This window comes from Gossypium raimondii, chromosome 11 (genome assembly GCF_025698545.1).
Source record: "Gossypium raimondii isolate GPD5lz chromosome 11, ASM2569854v1, whole genome shotgun sequence".
NCBI classification, from domain to species: Eukaryota; Viridiplantae; Streptophyta; class Magnoliopsida; order Malvales; family Malvaceae; genus Gossypium; species Gossypium raimondii.
In genome coordinates, this window is record NC_068575.1 from 46,998,896 (window position 1) to 47,020,174 (window position 21,279).

Genomic DNA, 21,279 nt, shown 5'->3' on the forward strand with positions numbered 1-21,279 from the left:
CTTTTGTTATCATCACTTAACGATCTTTGGTGTCCATACCATTTTACCCTTTATGTTTATGTTTCATGGTAGGGTATTTTGGGAAATTAGAAGATTTTTCAACGTGCGTGTCTGAAGATGTATGTCGTCAAGGACGGGATTGCCCATGACAGGTAGGTGTCCGTTTAGAAGTAGGGAAGGAATAAATAAGGAGGTAAAGGGAGGGTGTTTTAGGAAAAAAAGAAAAGGATTTTTGAAGAATGGAATATAGAAAATACTCGGCACGGAAATGCCACGTTGTGGGAGCGCTGGCTCTTTTTTCTTTTGGTCAAAAGTGTGGAAGAGAGCTGTGTTAAGTTGGTATTAGTAAACTAGCATTATCTCTTTGACCGGTTGTCCCATGTGGATTCATGGCCATCCATAATCATTCAACTGGACCGGTGATGGAATCCATCATATCATTAATTGATTTATTTTATTTAATAAATTATTTAAAAATTATAATAAAAATATTAAAAATAGTTCAATTACTAATTTAATTTTTTTAATTTGATTTAATTGTTGATCCAATCAATTTGTAATTTGACTCTTATTTTAGATTGATACCATAATTAGTTATCGATTGGTTCAATCTTATTTTAGAAATAAGATTGTACTCTCCTTTTTTCCTCAACTTTAAAAATATCTTTTGATTAAAAATTAAAGATAATTGTTAAAATGTATTTTTTTCCAAAACTCCTCAAGTTTGAATAAAGATATTATGTCAAAAATTAGCTTAAGAAAAAATCTTAATTTGAAAAAAAATATGTTCAAAAGTGATGAAATTTAAGTTATTTTACACTGAGTTAAGACACAATCGATTAATTTTACAACATGTTATTTTATACATTGTATAATTTATATTATATAAAAATTAAAGAGCAATTATTTGGTACATTACAAGTAAAATTTTTAAACTCCACAAGTAGAGTTAAAAGTTTACCAATATTCTATAAAGTATAATAAATTATTAAAAAACGAATATTAAAAGAAAAATTCACATGTCAACTTTTTAAAGTCTCTAATAAAATAAAATAAAAATACAGCGTGAAATATTCATAAAAATTAAATACATAATACTTTAATATAAATATTAAAAATGGTTATGTTTAAAATTTTAATTAAAAGAAAAATCCTTTAGCTATACCGTAAACAATGGATTAAACCTCACAGAAAATTTAGCACCAATTCAACCTTAAATCGCATCAAATAGGTGATTTGAGAAATGAAAATTAATAGTAATCCTTGTATGATAAAAAGAAAAGAAAATAATAATAATTCCTGTTTATGTTTCCATATTAATGAATGATAATGATTGATGCAAAATTCCATTTCATAATTATGTCAAATTCCTTATCAAATATAAATTAATATTCCTAATGCTAATCTCCACCATTGCATTGACATAAGATTCTTTAAAGAATATTAATTAACTTTTTAAGGGAAAAAATTGTATATGGGAATTAAAAATTAATTAATACACTTTTAAGAAAGATGATAATGGAGAGAGGGAGGAAACCTTTTTCTTTCCATATATAGCTATTCTTCCTATTGAAACTATAAAACTGCATTAAAGAAATTTTCTGCCTTGAAACTAGAGGTGCTCATGGGCTGCCCGGCCCGACGGTCCACCCAAAATATAGGAGGTTCGGGTAAAAATATAGGCCCGAAATATGGGTTTGGACAAAAAAATGAGGCCCGTTTAAAAAACGGGCCAGGCCTCGAGCACCACTTTTTTGGCCTAGACCCGGCCCGGCCCGAATATATAATAAATATTTATTTTTTTATTTTTTATTTTTAAAATACTTTTTTTTATTTTTTTATTTTTAAAATAAATTTTTGGTGTTTATTAAAAAAATGGGCCAGGCCAGGCCAGGCTCGAGCTTAGGATTTTTTCCCGAGTCGGGCTTGGACAAAATTTTAGGCCCATATTTCGGGTCGGGCCGGACCCAAGCCTAGGACATGGGCCAAAATTTTTTATGGACCCGGCCCATGAGCACCTCTAATTGAAACCATAAGAAACTAATAATTAAATTTATTAATGCAATTCCTTTTTTTTTCTTTGTCGAAACTATAAATGTTAAAACTCTCCATTTTCTTCCATGATCTTTTTCTCTTATTTTCTTTACCTACTAAGTACTATAATAAATAAACTAAACTCAATAGTAATTTATTAATAACTCTCAAATCTAGGATTTTAAGCTCGAGGTTTAGGATATTGAGTTCAAGGTTTAGGATTTTAATATTTATTTATAATAAATTATTATTTAATTATATTCAAATAAAATTATTAGTATTTATTTACAAGTCATCTACTATATTTATTTTATTTTATGATGAACTATTTTATTATTATTCATCAATATAATGCATCAAATCTTCTCTCAAACAAACAAAAATTGAAACACAACAAATTAAAAGTCAAAATAAAAATACACAACAAACATACAACCTCAAGTAAAAAAAAAAAAGTTCTAGTCCCCAACAATACTTGTAAAACTCAGGAGAGGTGTCAATATAGGATGTATAATAATTATAAAACTTGCCTACGCGTAGAGGGACTTGAACTACTTACCCAATGCATATAGGCAACTCACCTACAAACATGATACCACTTGAGCTATGTATAATCCATGTATATAGTCCATTGCTCGACAGACGACATTTTGAAGAATTCCCTTTATAACAATCATTTTTCAGTGGTATCGAAAATAGTGGTTTCAGAACCACAAATCCAATGAGTAAGTTAGTATTGTTATTTAATATTTATGAGTCAATTATAATATTATATTAAATTTTGGTTTAATAATTTTATAAATTGAACGAATAAATAAGTATAAGTGGTTCAATCCAAAAGTCAAGTGGTTTTTGGAAATGAGGTACTGGGACATTATTTTCGTAATTTAAGGTCGTTAACATTTTTATTAAATATTTATTGAGTCATATTATAGGTGAATTGAAGTTTGGCCCGATAATTTTGACGATTAATTGCTTAATTAAGGTAAAAGGATTAAATTGTAAAAGAGGTAAAAGTTAATTGCTATAGATTTAAAATAGTAAAGGGACCAAAATGGTAATTAAACCATGGTCAAAAAGTCCAAGCGGTGGTCGATATGATTAATCCACTAGCTTTTGGGCTATTTGCTTATTAAGTCCTAATTAGTTTTAGGTTAAATTGGAATTAAGCTTGTTTAGTTAAAATTTAAAATAATTGAAGGTCCAGTTGTGTAATTAAACCCTCCTTAGATGGTAATTATACCATATACTTATATTATGGACATTTATGGACATGATTTAGTAATTTTATAAGTTATATTAAAGGGTAATTTAGTAAAAAGTTAGAATGTAAGTTAAATTAAGGAAAATTAAAATATAATATAAACATTTTCTTTTCTTCTTCATGTAGAAACAGCCAAAATACCTTGAAGAAACTAGAGAGAGCTTCGGTCAACTTTGGTCCTTCAATTTGGTGAGTAAACCTCGTCTATATTTAGTAACTTTTATATTTTTGAGCCTGTATTAGCTTGATTTAGCTAACCCAAGAATTAATTTGTAAAACTGTAAAATGTTATGGATTATGCCATTTATGAGTTTTAGTTGTTCTTGAAGTTTTATGTTAGATTATTAAGCTTGATTGTTAAATAGGACTATTTTATAAAATGATTTTTGGTGAATTTAATATTTAAGGACTAAAATGTGAAAGTAGTAAAATTACAAGGACTTGTTGTGAAATAACAAAAATTATGGGTTGTAGTGAGGCCCTAGGTCAATTGGTTAAACTTACTTTTCATTGAAAATAGTTAAATTGCGTTTTTTTACTTAGGGACTAAATTGTATAAAAGTAAAATGGTAGGGTAATTTTGTAAAAATGTAAAAGGACATAATTGCATAAAATGAGTTAATTTTGATGTTAGAAGTTGATAATTGAATGGAATTATTATTTTAGATTAAGAAATAAATCGATCAGACTCAAATCATAGAAAAACTAAAGTAACGGATTGATCGTTGTCTCGACTTCGTCTTCGTTTTGGTCAGGTAAGTTCGTTCGGTTTAATTGTAATACAATTTAAATGCTTGTTATATAGACCTATTTATTGAATGTTGATTAATGAATTAATGCTTGTACATGGAAATGGAATTAATGTGTTATTATCGCTTGATCACTAATGAAATGCCCTGAGCCAGATGAACGTTGGATAGATTACAATTGGCATGCCAACAAGTTATTTGTGCACAGTACTGGATTGGTATGAGATGTGACGATGATTTCTGTATATCCTCTGTTTACTAAATATATTGAGGTGGGAGCATTTGTTGTGGACTATCGAGTTATATTAAAGTGTTAATTTGGTGTGTTACGAGGACAGACGTTAGCCTTTGGGATAGGCACTTGGTGCCGAGGTGTGTTATCAATTGGATTAGCTCGTATGAATGCCTGGTGTGGTCTGGATGGCTAACCATGTACTCATATCCATATATCGTTTATCGGGCAATGTTTTATTGATCATTGAATGTTATTGAAGTGTGAGAAATTGATTTGTACTATTGTTGAGCATTACTCACTTGTTGTGAGCTGTGATTGACAGGAACTCTGTTAGTAACCTTGTTATTTGAATTATTATTTTAATTTAGTAAGCTTTATCGTTTGATTGAAAAACTTACTAAGCTTTATGTAAGCTTACTTGTGTCTTTGTCTTTTTCTTTGTAGATTATGTATTTGTGGAAATCGAGAGATTGGATAAAATTGAAGAATCACACTATCCAAGAATCTTTTGGTAGACTTTGAGTATAACCTTGGCTTATATGGCATGTAATAGGCTAATGGTGGATGTTTTGTGGTAGTCTTAAGCACATATGTGGTATCTTGATGTACTTGTATTATTGTTGTGTCAAGTAGCTATTTGAGCCACGTATGCTTAATTTGTGAAGGCATGAGTGGTGAGTGGTTGATGCTAGCAAGCATAAATTGGTAAGTTTTGTTATTTGATGTGGTATGCATTAATAACTTGAAAGTTTAGCTTGATAATGATTTGTTATGTGATTGAAATGTGGTGTCAACGGTGGCACATTGGTTAGACACATAGGATGGTTGATTAACTTTGATTTGAGAGCTTTAAAATGCATTCCAAAGTCTTGTGAACATGTGTGTAAGTGTATAATTGGGTTCGTAAGCATTTGGATGTGAAATGAGCATGTTTTGGGACATTTTTGGGTACACACAGGCTGTCACACGGTCGTGTGCCCCGAACGTATTAGGTGCAGGGTTTACACGGGCTGGCACACGGCCTATGTCACGACCGTGTGACCCAAGCCAGTGATTTACATGGCCTAAGCACACGGACGTGTGGGATAACCACATGGCCTTGTCTGGACCGACACAGTCTGGGCTCTGTCACACGGCCTGGACACATGGTCGTATGACCCTGATTTGAAAATTTTCACTTTTACCCCAAATCTTCTGTTTTGTCTCGAATTGGTCCCCGATTGATCCTAAACTATTTTAAAGGTCTCGTAAGCTCGATTTAAGACCCATAAGTGTAGGTTCTACTCCAATCTGAATTATTTATGAAATTTCGTTAATTAATTCGATAACTTGATGCTATCTGTTATTGATTGTTTTGAATCATCCAATAATACTCTGTAACCCTAATCTGGCAACGAAAATGGGTTATAGGTGTTACACTCTCGGAGTAAACTCCTTTAAAATTTAGTGTTGGGTATGCTTACGAGGAATTCTTAGCATAGTCTTAAAGAATTCCCCCAATGCCTCTAAGAATATTCACAAACGACACCATTGACATTGAATTTAACATAACAATAACCTGGAGGCTTTCAGTGGATCAATTGCTTAAGCCCAATTCGTTTCGCAAAGGGCACAAAATTGTTTGAATCTATAAGAAAATTGATAAGAACGAAACTAGAGGTAGGAAGAAGAAAGCAAAAACAGCGAGAAGAAGAGAAGAAAATTGATTGAGAAATTGTGTGCATAATAGTTTTTTCCTTTTATAACCACCCCTACCCAATTACATCCAGATATATAAGAAAAATAAAGAAATTGTTGCTCAAAAGTTAGTTAAAGCGAATGGTAAAACTAATGGTACGGATAATGCCTTTAAACACTCTGTTTCACTAAACTATGCTACGCATCATTTCATTAAAATCAAACCCCTAAATGCTCCATTTCACTATTAGGCCAATTGTTTCTTATACTAGTTTTGACCCATAACAAATACCTCCTTATCAAATGGATCCTTGTCCTCAATGATCAAGATGAGGAAATGCATCTTTTAACTGCTACAATGACTCCTACGTGTGCTTAAGGAGCATGAAGACCTCCTTGAGATATGCTAAGTGCTCAAACCAGGTGGTAGAGTACACTAGTATATCATCAAAGAAAACCAAAATTGTCCTCTTGAACAGTGGTTTAAAAATGGTGTTCATTAGCCCTTGAAAGGTAGAATGGGCATTAGTGAGCCCAAAAGGCATCACCCAAAACTCATAATGACATTCATGAGTTTTGAAGGTCGTTTTTGGAATGTCAACTTCATACATTCTAATCTGGTGATAACTAGATCTTAAATCCAATTTGGAAAACACCCTAGCCTATCCCAATTCATCAAGAAGCTCCTCAATAATTGGAATTGGAGATCGATCTTTGATTGTCAGCTAGTTGAGTTGTATATAGTCTACATAGAGCCTTCAGCTGCCATTTTTTTTCTTCACCATCACCACTAGAGAGACAAAGGGGCTACAACTATCCCTGATTATGCTAGCTTGAAGCATCTCTCTAATTAGTTTTTCCAATCAAGTCTTTTGAATCATGGGGTACCTATAGGATCTGACTCTTACAACTGCCATTTTATCCTTAAGAGAGATTTTGTGGTCTTGGAGCCTGGCAGGAGGTAAGCCAATAATAACTTGGAAGATATCTCCAAATTCATCAATGAGTAACTGTAATTCCTCAGGTGTGGCTCAAGAGGAGACTGCTGATAAAGTCACTTGGTCAGCTAGGGTCATGAACAAGGTACAAGGATCTATCTCTCTACCAATCATTAACAAACATTTGGCTGACTATCCATGCTTCGTCACTTCAATGTTGCATGGTAGAATTCCTTGGATAGTGTAGGGAACTCCTTTAAAAGATAATTACATGGTCATAGACCCAAAGTTCCAGTTTATTAATCCTAGGAAGCCATTGTATGCCTAGGACTTCATCACACCCCTTAAGAGGTAAAACCATGAAATTAGTAGTAAAAATGACCCTTGGACCTCCCATTCCATGCCCTTGCATGTGCCCCTGGAAAAGAGTTGCCTCACATTAGCTACAATGACCCTCATCTGCTACCACGGTTAGACAGGTAGTGTTCCACTGAGCCTTGCTGCTTCAATGTCACCAGTTCAGCCATTGAATCTTTGAAAATGCTTGATCCAAAATGTTCTTTCAGGCTACGAGCATAACATGCCCAATATAGCAAATGAAGACCCTCATGCTTCTGGGAATAGAAGTGATGCCAATCCAAGGCTTGCCTCTCCAGATGGGGCATCACCATGCGTATCTTGTCACACTCAGGCACCTCTTCTGCTGCAAAGTATTGTTCAAACTTCAACCACCAACCCCTGAAATCAAAACCATCAAAACGAGGACAGTCTAACCTATTGGAACGTACTTGGAGGAATCCTTCTTCAGGCAAACTGGCAATGGTAGGACCTAAGGATGGTTGAGGAACCTCTAGTGATCCTTGGGTGGAAATCTCGGGGGTGGTCCTCCAAGACCCCCTTCCCTTTGACCGTAGCAGCAGCCAACATACTCAAAAAAAAAAAGATTTCCCATATATTTCTCAAATCGGAAGGGTAGTTCCAGTCAAAATTCATCCTTAAATCCCTGAAGCTGAGTCTCCAATTTAGTATCCCACTTAGCATCCAACTGTGACAACTCACACTGTATCTTCACCATCTCTTACTGCAGAACACTCACATCCTTCTACAATCGCATGGCAACCCCATCCCAGTCATAGAGAATCATTGAAACTCCGATACCCTTTATAAGAACGAAACTAAAAGAAGAAAGTAGAAATAATGAGAAGGAGGAGATCAAGAAAATTGATTGAGAAATTGTGTGCATAACAATTTTTCCTTTCATGACCACCCTTACCCAATTACATCTACATATATAGGAAAAATAAAGGAAATTGCTATTTAACAATTAGTTAAAGCAAACGGTAAAACTAACGGTATGGACAACGCTTTTAAATGCTCCATTTCACTAAACCATGCTACGCATCGTTTCATTAAAACCCGACTCCTAAACGCTCTGTTTCACTATCAAGTCAATTGTTTCTTATTCTAGGTTCAACCCATAACAAAAATTTTCAAGGGTAGTGCTAGAGTAGGGCCATTTTGCACGACACCATGAACCTAACCTCAGCTTGATAGTATCAATAAGCTGAGTACATCGACACCCTTGCCATTAAACACACCGTCATTCTTGGAAAGCCATACAGACCACGCAATTGCATAGAAAGTCATTTTCCACAAAAAATTGAATCTTTTGAAGGGAAAAGAAGACATCCAAGCATTAAAGAAAAGAATATGGTCATTGGGGAGAGCCATCTGGATGTTCTAAATGCAGCAACAGTTTTGACAAATCTTCCACACAAATTCGTAAGAGAAAAAGTGAGATTAATCGTTCCCTGGTCCTTGAAACAACAAACACAAGCAGTAGAATAAAAGGAGATTATAGCATGGGCACTATCTAGCACAAATGAGCAAAAAGAGCATGTCTGTAATGTCGATCCTTTAACCCACACCAACCTCCTTGTCATTACTTTTAGGGTAAACTGTACAAATAAAGAGAAAATCAGAAAATGCTTGTAAAAGACTCACCTATTCAGGGGATCTAGTTTCCCATCCATTTTCCGTCCTCAACGACAACAAATTAGGAGAAAACCCAATGAAACTCTCCACTTTCTCAAGCCTAAGCTTCTTACTGACATGAAATCCCCAACACATTCACACTCTCTCGCATTCCTTCCTTTAAACCAACACCTTTAAATATTAAACACTCCATCATCTCATCCTTAATCCAACAAACCCTTCAACAGAAGCACACAATCCACACAACATCAAAAACCAATTATCACCGATGAGCCTTCTCATCTCCATTTTAACTATTTCATGAACAACTTCGTCTTCATGGCCATCAGTCTCTACACCTTAAACTTCACATATTTCTCATGCTTCCTTTGCTTCTTTCAAACTTGCCTGTTTTTTTTTTTCAATTCCTAAAATTAGAATCGGAGGTTAACGATTCGTTGACAAATTTCTTTAACTTTTGCTTATTTCAAAATTGCCTCTCTTTTTTTTCAATTCCTAAAATTAGAATCGGATAAACAAATTTCTTATTCACTTTTTCTTCTCTTCTTTTTTAAATTAAATTTTAAAACTTGTTAAAATTAATTTATCATAAAAAATCAACATTTTCACGTTTCCACTAGCTTCACATGTTTTCCTTAAAATAAACTGAAACCCTATTTCGTACATCAAATAAAATGCTATAAAACCTTGATTCCATTAGGATTAAGAAAACATAGAATAGTGTGAATTAATAATATCCAGAATTAACCATTCTACACGTTCTTAAATTAAAGAACCAATCCTTCCTAAGTAGTATTATTTCTTACGAGTAAAACACTAAGACCTAACCTGGTATACTTTTTTTTCCAGACTTTTTCAAGAATTATTCATCATCATCTTCTTAAACTCTTCAAAATCAACGCTTCCGTCGCCATCCTTATCGACCTGACTGATCATTCTTTGACAATCACTCAACGAATACTTCTCTCCCAACCTTTTCAACACAGCATGCAACTCGTTAGCCGAAATCAACCCGTCCTTATTCAGATCGTATATGTCGAACGCGTCTTTCAATTCTTTGTTATCACACTGCTTTTCGTCTCCATCGATGCCGGAGATTCCATGGAAAGCAATAAATTCTTCTACGTCGATATAGCCATTACCATCTTTGTCCATCTCCAACATTATAAGATCAACTTCGTCGGAAGAGAATGCGAAACCTAAGGCACTTAGGGTCGATTTTAGTTCATCGCGACAGATCTTTCCGTCGCCGTTTTTGTCGAATTTGTTGAATACTGCCCTCATATCTTCCAATGATCCTAAAAAAGTCGCCATTGAAAATAACTGAAAAACTAAAACACACACAAAGATTAGGGTTTTACTTTTCCTTAATTTGTGGAGGCGTACTTATAATTTTATGGAGGGGGGTGTGAAAATTAACGCGGTATTCCGCACGTGAAAGTAGGCCTAGGAAGGGGAAAAGTAAGGCATTGACGGGTACAGTGTAGTTTTCAGCTGAGTAACCAACAGAAATATGACACGTATATAATTAAATTAGAAAAATATTTCTAAAAGTGGAATAAATGTGGGACTTGTTGAAAGGAAATCTTCTAACTTGTCTTCTTATGCTAGACGAGGGCAAAAGTATTATCAAGCGTTTGTTCAAAAAATTTACTAAATTAATATTTATATGTTAAATTCAAAAATTAATTAATTATTTAATTAAAATTTTAATTCATTTTTACCATTAAGTGATGACATAATTGATGGAGTAAGTAGACAATAACACAGGTACCTCATGCTAATGTGGCAAAATATCATGTCTAGTGTCACGGGGCTAGATCTTTCGTCTCGCGATCCGTGCGGCCTTAGGCGATCCGTTCGTCCAAACTCGCCTAAGTCACAGAAAAGAACATACATAAGGTGTTTGAGTAAATGCTCTAAGAATTATATTACTCTTAAGAATTCAAGTACAATGGAATGATTTACAAGTGAAGGGAGGCTCTCTATTTATAGTTGAGCTCCCCCAGAACCGAAGGTCAAAATTAAATTACATTGACGGACGAGATTAGCCTATCCCTTAATTTTGGGGATTTACAAGATTACATCATATCATATCAAATCTACAATATATGATTCTCCTACTTACTAAAAATAGTCTAAGTTGTCATATCTTCATTATCGGGCCAACCAGGCTTCACTCTGACAGGCTTTTCAAACAGTTCTTTGAATCAAGCTAGTTTTCGTGGGCTAAATGTTTCCCATCTAATCGATAGACCTCCATGGGGCGCATCTTGTACCATGGTCATGAGCTTTGCACTTTGGCCCATGACATTCTCCCCCACCCATTCTCGCAACGCCCTCGTTGCGACTTCCGAATGGCACTGACTTGATTCACCTTGAAGCTCTCTCGTTGCCTTGGTTTCCTCCCGACTTGTCTTGCAATCGGGTTGTCCCCTCTTTCGAAACCTTTGCCTCGGCTTCCATCGCCTCTTAACTTAAACCGTTACACTTGTTGGTACATCTCGTTGGCAAGAAGCCTCCACTCTAAGTTGCCCCAATTTTGACTTGTTCCCTTTTAAATCACCTTGATTCTCACACATTGGCTTCGTATTGCCCACAGTCTCTCGACCTCCTTGCTTATGAACTTTGAAAGGGCCCCTACGACCTTGTCAAGCCAACAAGTCAAAATTTAAAACACTATCAAAGTGTTTGCAATGTACCTTACTCGCTGCATTTACTCGTCCCGACTATTTCTGCATCTCTCCTTTTCCCTCGAAGCTCGATGCACAACCCACCTTTCCTAAAGGTGTCAGCTCCATAGTCGAATCTGCAGGCTTCATATTGATCTCTTGCGCCACTAACACTTCCGAAAGGGCTTTTGTAGAATTTCATTCTATCGAGTCAATGTTTCTCCCATAAAGTATCTGTGGGGTGTCTCTATCAATTTGCTGTATCAGTCATGCCATCACTCAGCGGTAGAAATGGATGTAATTTCTAATGGAAAGATTAATTTTCTCTTTGATTTAGTGTACATGAATTAATTTGTCCTTTTATTGAGTAGAGGAGACAAAATACTATCAGACTCCTAGTATAGGAGCTTCAATGGTGCTTTTTAGAGTTGGATGAGTACTAATTTGTGCATTTATGTTGTATTTGTATATTTTATTATAATATTATTGTATTTAAGATATTTTATACTTTTATAAATTTTAATATATTTATAATTTATACTAAAAAATATTAGGTTATTATTTTGTACATAAGCGGTGGAAAATTTTAACTCCACAATCGATATTAAGAATTTATCACATGTCCTATTTATTTATTTTAAAATTTTTAAATACAATGTAAGGACATGTGTCAATTTCTCAATCCCGCTTAGGGGTGTAAATGAACAGAACATTCGATGAATTGTTCGCGAACCGTTTGTATAACGTTCGTTTATGTTCGTTTATTAACCTAAATAAACAAGTATGAACAAAAATTTTATGTTTGTTTAATAAACGAAAGAACATGAAAAGAGGTGTGTTCGGTTCATTTATGTTCACGAACAAACTCATTTAAAAGTTCGTCTATAAGCTCGTTTATTGACTCATTTATTTATTAATGATATTTTCTTATAAAAATTCCATTAGTATATATTAATAAAATTATCTTGGTTTTTATTTCTTTCATTTATAATATAATTATTAATATTTATATTTGACTATTTTATATCTAAACAATATATGTAACAACCTGGTTTAGACCCTAGTCAGACAATGGTTTCGGGTCCACAAATTTGAGTCAGAAAAATATTTTACTATTATTTTTCCGTGCTTATAATATGTGAATTGATATGTGTGAAATTTGCCGTGAATTAATTTTATCATTTGTTTGTTGATTTGTGAAAAATGATTTAATTGCACAAAATGCAAAAATTGTATGCCAATTGTTAAAATGTTAAATTGACATGGCTTTTTAAGTATGAGGTCTTTATGATGCAATTGGATCATTGAATTAATGCATGGACAAGTATGGACATTAGTTAGTGGGATTTTAATGTTATATGACTAAGGTTAGAATGGTTTTGTTGTATTATTATGAATTAAATAAAAAACATGAAAATGGTCATTATCATCTTTGTTATTTCCGAAAAAGAAAAGAAAAGAAATGTTTGAAGCTTCATTAAGTTTGGCACTTGTATAACTAGATTAAGGTATGTTATTTGCTCGATTTTTGATAATTTTTACGTTTTTGAGATCGTTGTTTTGTATATTGCCTAGCCCATGGTTAAATTTCAGAATTTGATGATGAATTTTAGTTATGTCATTGTTGATTTTGTAAGCTTTGTGATGTTAAAATGTGAAATATGAAAGCTTAATGTTAAATAAATATATTTTGTATTGGGATTTTTGATGAATTTGAGTATTTTGGGTTAAATTATGAAAATGAGAAATTAAGGGGCTAAAATGTGAAACAAATGAAATATGTGGGCTTATATGAGCTAGGGGAATATTCAGCCAAGCTATGAAATTGTTAAATTTTGAATATTTTGTGTTTTGTGAAATAGGGACTAAATTGTCAAAAATGCAAATTTTAGGGGCTAAAGTGTAAATTTCCATAATTATGTGTTTATGGTTTGAATTGAATAAAATGTGTTATTGAATAACTATATTTGAATTTATTTAGATCAAGAACAAAAGAAAACGAAACTAAATCGGGGGAAATCAAAAGTGGTCAAGTAGTCGATTTCATCTGTTCGTCTTCGTCCGAGGTAAGTTCGTAAGTAAATAAATGTCGTTAAATTTGAATGTATATGTTTTATAAATGTCGAATTAAATTTTAATGTATATATGTGTAATGTCCAATTGTTTTAAACATGGGAGAATTGTTTATGAGCTTGATTCGATTGAATTATGACATCCGAAAACCCTGTACGAACCATAGAAGTAGTTAGGATACATATGTAATGACATAGGGTTTCGATATGTGATTTACGTGTAAGACCATGTTTGGGACATTGGCATTGTATATGATTACTTGAAAGATCCTGTCTGGGACAGTGGCATCGATATTTCATTACATGTAAGACCACGTCTGTGACGTTGGCATCGTACGAGCTTTTTGAGTTATCCGCGTATCCTTTTTTATTCTGAATGGTTCTATGGGCAAAGATATGGCAAGACCGAATGTGAGTTCGATTTAAACGATTAAGGTATGTATTAAGTTTATATGAACTTTGAAAGAAATGGTAAGTGATGATGATTAAAATGGTTATGTGAACCTTATGAGAAATGGGATTGTAGATTTGTACGGAATTAGTTAGGTTCGGTTATTTCGAGATGAATTATGAATGTTCTTGTGTTAATTTATTTGCTTATGGCCTACTAAGCTTTTCAAGCTTACTTTGTATGCTTATTTGTTGTTTTATAGATTTTGAAAGCTAGCTTGAGCTCGGGATCGTTGAGGAATATCATCACACTATCGATATCTATTTTGGTACCTTGAAAGAAAACTTGTATTTATGTCATATGGCATGTATAGTCTAGCTTGATATGCTTGGTTTTGAATTGTGTATATACAGCCATGCGAAAATGGCTTGATTAGGTTGCTATTAGTTGTGAATATTTAGTTGTGGTATAAGCTTCTTTTTGAGAAATATGCTTCATGATATATATATATATGGGATGTATTTGTTTATGATTCGAATTTTGTGATGTTAAGGTGGTGATGGTTGTGATTTTGATCATGATAAGTTTATATGAACTAATTATGTATATATATATGATTCTTGGTAAATTTGATTTTTAGGTACAATTATAATGGTCATTTAATTAGTTATAAGTGACATTTTGTTTTGACATAAGATTATGAGATAGTGTATTAAGCTTAAGTTTGAGAAATGGAAATAGTATGAATTATTGAGATGTTATGCTAATGACCGAATAGGTGATGTTTGAATGGTTGGCATATGAGGTCTAAACTCGATAATTTATAAGCGAGATAAGTATGCTTGATTTGTTAATGGTGTTTAATAGATAAATATTACTGTAATGAGACGGGTTTATAAATTTATAAATTATCTTACTATTCGATTTGATGATAAAATGAATGATAAAATATGCACATATATATGCTTGAATGGTTAGTTGTTTAGGTTCTATTTCTTAATGCTTCATATGGATATGGAGACTATGTGTATATATATACAGATGGTATTAAAAGCATAATTTACCATATGGTAAGTTAATAATTTATTTGGTTTAATATGTGCGTGTATAGAATTATGAAGTAAAATGTTTAATCTTATTAGGTATATGAGTACTATTAAAGAGTTGAGCGCATGATTCATGTTATATATTTATAAGGCTTATATTGTATGGCTTTTGTTTTTAAGGTGAAGTGTGCATAATAGGATAGCATCAAAGTATGTTCGGTTATGCTGTAATATTATTATGTGCATGGAATTGTAGTGTAATAAGCTTTCATATAATTTGATAAGTTGAATGCCATGAGTGAGTCGTATGTATAGTTTAATAGTGGAATTAATAAGCATGTGTAACAGGACTTGTGGCAGGCTAGTTGATTTGAATATGTGATTGAAATTTTTTTGGAACATAATTTGTATATGTGGAACATAACTAAATAATTATGTTTTTTTTTATTTTGTTAATTATATGTTTAATATGACTGAATGTGATTTATATGATTAATTTAATGATTTTTATTTGAATTGAAATTTATTGTAAATGAGTTATTATAACTTTGTACATAATTAAAAATGGAAGACTGTCATAAGTTATATTTTGGTCGGTAATGCCTTGTAACCCTAATCTGGCGACGGATATAGGTTAGGGGTGTTACAATGTATGTATGTATGTATGTATGTATGTATGTATGTATATATGTATGTATGTATGTATGTATGTATGTATGTATGTATGTATGTATGTATGTATGTATGTATGTATGTATGTATGTATGTATGTATGTATGTATTTATTTATTGTTTTTGTTTATTATTTATTAACATTGTTCGTGAACATTAAACAAACGAACATGAACACACATAATTTTAAATAAACGAAAATGAAAAAAATTTAAAATTCTTAACGACCACAAACTGAACACGAACAATCTTGAAAATAAACAAACGAACATGAATAGAGGTTTGTTCATTCAAGCTTGGTTTGACTTGAAATCCCACTTTAAAATCAAGGTTTGGTTTGAAAAGTTGCTTGTTTACCAAATTTTTTTATTTGAAATCATGATTTGGTTCAAAGCTACTTTTCAACCTCAATGTAAACACACCCTTAGACTAACTAATGACAATATAAAAGTAGGGGAACAAATTGTGGCACCCCACACCTGATTCGGTTGCCGGATCCAAATGGATGGCGTCACATTACATTGTCAAAACAACTCGGACTATTTTAAATAATTTAATCAAACAATTTGACAGTAATTCATAATACTCACGTACAATCATAGTTATCAGCATAAACATGATGATTTAATGTTATATAATTATATAAATAGGGTTACAAGTTTCCGTTTGATAAAAAATGGAGTTAAGATTCGAATATAAACTGTATTAATCAAATTTCAGCATGATGTCTCGAGACTTGAGAAACCATGTCTCGAGACATGGCTTCTCAAGTCTCGAGACAAGCCTCCCATGTTTTGCTATTTTAACTTCAACGTTAGGTTGTCTCAAGACAAATGGTCCTTGTCTCAAAACCTAGAACAGGGCAAATTTAACTTAGGTTTGATATTTGCTCATCTCAAGACCATGGGGTGCATGTCTCAGGACCTAACTATCACTGTCTTGAAATTTGTTCAACATGTCTCGAGACATTTACCTAGAAACCTATTAAACATGTCCTGAAACCTATTAAACATGTCATTTTTGTTCATAGTGTTTTGAGACATGACCAAAGTGTCTTGAGACCATCCTATCAAAATATCAAAAGTGCAAACTTTCCTACAAGCAAATGATGTCAAAAATCTTTCTAAACCATTCTAGAGTTATGCTTAGCTAAAACACATCCAAATGACATATAAAAACATAATATCTTAAAGACATGACATTTCATATATCTCTTTCAACATTAGTTAATAGGTAGTTAAACTAACTAAATATAACTTAAACCGAGTAAAAATTCAACCATTACCACCTCAACAACTATTTTAACATAAATAAACCTAATGCACACATACTTAATTTGTATAATTGCATTCAACACTTAGAGATTAAAGCATTTCTTCCATCAGAACTAGCCTAATTAAACTAACTACTAACTTGTACACAATTAACCATTCAACCAAAGTTGCTCCATAATATTTATGTGTATCAAGAAATAAGTGGAATTCAAAATCATTCAACCAATCACCAAGGCATGTATTTTCACATATTTACAAATCAAAATGACATAAGGATTTCAAAACACTTCATAATGACTTAGGTATATGCCACTGATAACCAAGTGTAGGAAAACATTACAATTGATGACTAATCTGAGTATTAGTTGCTTGGATGTTGACAAAATCATAAAAACACCAAGAACCTAAGTCAAGCTTTCGTATAGAAGTAAACAAATTTGTACGTTGAGTATTGAATACTCAGTGATACTAACATAATTTGAATTCAAAAGTAAAACTATTAAGCTAGCATCGTATAACAAATATGTGAAGTCAAGAGTTAATAATCTCAAAATATCATTTCATTACATCAATTTCAGTATCAAGATTGTTTAATAATCATTTCAGCATGATTATCGTCACTTATCTAACTCAGAATGACCTTTCATAAGCATAATCAACTTAATATTCGACATAATCAACTTAATATTCGACTATCAAGATCAGAATGACATTTTATCAACAATTCAGAATATCATATCATTTTCAGAAACAAAATGGCATATTAAACATTTTCTTTTTGCCCCTATTAACTAGATGCAGACACAAGTACGAGTACATAGATTTATGTCCTAACACTTCACAATAAGCACCGAAGTGCTGATCAAGCATAGATGCACTAGTCCCCCTAACACTCCACAAAATGTAATGCAGCGAAGTGCCAGAATGAATTGCACCGTAGTGCAGAATGCTCCCACCAATACATATAAAAATCATATGGCATACCAACTATACCCTGATTATGTCTAGCATCGTTTAATAGGGAAATCTCATACTTTACAATATCGATATATATTACCATATACCACTCAATATAATAATCAAGCAGATAATTCGTTTAATACTATTACGAGTTCTATATACATAAACATACATGTCAACTTACCAATTAAACCAACATTTAACACGATACATTCTAACACAGCTTGTAATCATGTATCACGAGCAATTCAACAAGATTAGTTACTTAATTGAATTTAAGAAAAACATAAATTATATTAGTACAAACCAATATCGCTAATCATCGACAGTTTTCGCCTTGCATTTATCCTTCAACGGTTCAACTTCATCTTTAGCTATGTTAAATAAATTAAAATACAAGTTCAAATCACACATTTAACTAATTATACTTTTAAATTAAACATTTTATGCATTTATTCAAATTTAATCCTATAAACTCTATTAACTGAAATGCTTGTATTTTATTATCTATTCGATTGAATTACGATCCAACTTTGTATTTACATTGTAGGGATCCCAAGCTATGAACACAACAATTTCATCAAATCCCTCATTCTCTCTCTCATCAACTTATTTAATGTTTTCCTTAACAAAATTTCATTAATTAAATAATCTTCAACTAAATGCTTTACTCAAAATCTAACAAAAATTAAAGTGAAATGCTTACCAAACAACCCTAGAAAGTTTGTGGCTTCTTCTCATTCCCACTTACACATATTCATACGTATTACTTAATTAACTAAATTAAAATATTATAAATCTATGGTTATTATGCTTCCATCTTAAAGACAATGGAAATTAATAGCCAAGGTCACTGTTGGCCACTAACATTAAACTAATTATGGTATTATTTATTTTGAGGCTATAGCTTTATTAATTCTTCTCGTTTAGTCTATCATTTGATAGTTTTTAACTCAATCTTTGTACTTTTATAAAACTACTTAATCGATTTAATTATTAGTTAGTTCATCTCTTACTTTCATATTCAACTCACTAACTTTTAAATTTGAAAATCTGAGCAGCTTGGTTTAAAGAATTCAACCTTGAACCGAGTTTTTCGACACTGATAAAAATCAAGTCGTTACATAAATTATGTCAAAATTAAAGTACATAGACTAAATTCATGTTTTAGCATAGTATATGGACTAAAATTGAAATTTGATAATTATCTTATAATGTAAAAAAGTAAGGCAAATCCAAAAGATGTGTCCTTTGTAAGACCCTTAGAGCATTGAATTATATATAACCACATAACATTTTATCTAAAAGTTTACGATATTAACTATTTGGACTAATTAATAACATTATAAAAATATATATGGACCAAATTATGATAGAAATTAAAGTACAAAGAATATAAATCTCAAATTTAAGCATAATAGAGAAACTAAATTGAAATTTAATATTTTTCTATAATGTAAAGAAAAAAATCATATACATTCTAAGCAAAACATGAAGAATGCCTGGACATCTTTTTTTATAGCAATTGGGGGTGAGGAATGGGGTGATAATGTTTAAACCTGTGTTAAATTGGTGTTTGATAAGAGTTTTAAGAACAACTCCATACAAATCAAGACAAGACAAATAACGTTATATCTTAAGTTGTTTCAATTTATAATTTCATTGTAAGTAGACCATATTGATATTTAAGAAGTATTAATATAATTTTATTGTTAAATTATATTTACATTTCACCCTTCGAATCGAATCCTAGATCTATCCTAAAGCATGTCAAGTTTTAATGAATTAAAATGTTACCTATTTGTTTTATATAAAACTTCCGACCATTAAATATATATTAATAAAGATGATTTTTGGACTGATTCAAAAATTACATGCACAACAAGTACAAATATATTAATAAATTTAATAGTTTAATTGTTAAAATATTAATAGTACAAAAGTATGTAAAACTAATCCAATGAAAGTGGATCTCTCCTGTCTCTCATACATAAATATGCAAATAAATATCATATTGGAATATCATAATCATTATCTGCATAATTAAAACCATTACAAATAGCATTATTTGAATGTGTGGCGATATTTGAATCAAAATCAAATCAAAATTTAGCATATGATATCCGAAAAATTTTATCCGAATTTACTCAAATACTAAATCTAAGTAACATTATCTAAAAAAAAAAAATTGAATTGAATAGTGTCGAATATCTAATAATAGGAAAAAAATTTCTTTTAATTTCTTTTTCTCTTGGTTAAAATGGGTCATTTCTCAAGTAATTACACTTGCCTATCTAGACATGTGTTCTTTTTTAACCTTAATTTCAGGTAAACAGTTAGGAGGTTGCACACATTTCACAGGTGATCCGTTCTTAATGCCTAACTCCCTGTTTCAATGGACAGCCTCAATTCTTACTGCAATATGTCCTTAAAATCCACAACTTAGTTGCCCTCTCAATCTCATTCAGAAACATCAACCAATCACAAAAGCAACTTTCACCGAACACATTACAACAGTAAAAAAAAGACATGGATGATCAAGAGAAAGCTGATCTAGAACGCATTTTTAAGCGATTCGATGCCAATGGGGACGGCAAGATCTCATCAGCGGAGCTTGGGGATGCCTTGAAGACGCTCGGATCGGTCACGCCGGAAGAAGTTTCGAGGATGATGAGCGAGATCGACACCGACGGAGATGGCTTTATTTCCTATGACGAGTACATTGCATTCGCATCTGCCAACCGTGGCCTAATGAAAGATGTTGCTAAAATATTTTAATTTTTTTATTATAAATCATTTGCAAATGATTCACTAATTAGTGAAATTTCAATTTTTTTTACTCGAGAAGTTGTGGGTAGTTAAACTGTAACCTCATGTATTTGATTGCTTTCGGTCTCTTGGTTCTTGCTTCTCAAGTGTAAGATCTTTTGTTTTCCCTTTTTTGGTGTGTTTGCTTACTTGGGCAAGCTTATCTAATGAATGAGCTGCAGTGTCGTAAATTCTTTTTTTCTTCTTCTTTTTAAAAGATAATACAACTAAACCCCATCATTTGTTGATTATGGATGTAGTCGTGTATATATATAAATTATTTTTATATTATATTAATTTTTACGAAGTTGAATAAAACATATCTTATAAAAAGTAAATATATCTAGAAGCATAGTTAAAAGGTTATAAACTCTTATGAAAGTGTTAAAATTTCTAATTAAAATAAATAAAATTAATTTTTTAAAAGTATTTTGATAATTTTTGGGTCAATAATAAAATATGGGTTTGATCAAAATTGACTCTGAAATCTTC

At 32.0% G+C, this 21,279-nt stretch overlaps 2 protein-coding genes across 2 annotated transcripts; one reads left to right on the forward strand and one right to left on the reverse strand.

Annotated features, from left to right (window-relative positions):
* Nucleotides 1-9,579: 9,579 nt before the first annotated feature.
* On the reverse strand, nucleotides 9,580-10,210 carry LOC105803550 (probable calcium-binding protein CML23). Its single transcript, XM_012635793.2, has one exon. The coding sequence runs from the start codon at nucleotides 10,204-10,206 to the stop codon at nucleotides 9,748-9,750; it is 459 nt and encodes a 152-aa protein (XP_012491247.1). The 5' UTR covers nucleotides 10,207-10,210; the 3' UTR covers nucleotides 9,580-9,747.
* Nucleotides 10,211-20,451: 10,241 nt separating this feature from the next.
* LOC105803552 (polcalcin Ole e 3) lies at nucleotides 20,452-20,978 on the forward strand. Its single transcript, XM_012635796.2, has one exon. The coding sequence runs from the start codon at nucleotides 20,509-20,511 to the stop codon at nucleotides 20,755-20,757; it is 249 nt and encodes an 82-aa protein (XP_012491250.1). The 5' UTR covers nucleotides 20,452-20,508; the 3' UTR covers nucleotides 20,758-20,978.
* Nucleotides 20,979-21,279: the final 301 nt, after the last annotated feature.

Coding starts and splice junctions, on each gene's coding strand:
- LOC105803550 (XM_012635793.2), bottom strand. CDS start 10,206: ATGGCGACTTTTTTAGGATCATTGGAAGATATGAGGGCAGTATTCAAC.
- LOC105803552 (XM_012635796.2), top strand. CDS start 20,509: ATGGATGATCAAGAGAAAGCTGATCTAGAACGCATTTTTAAGCGATTC.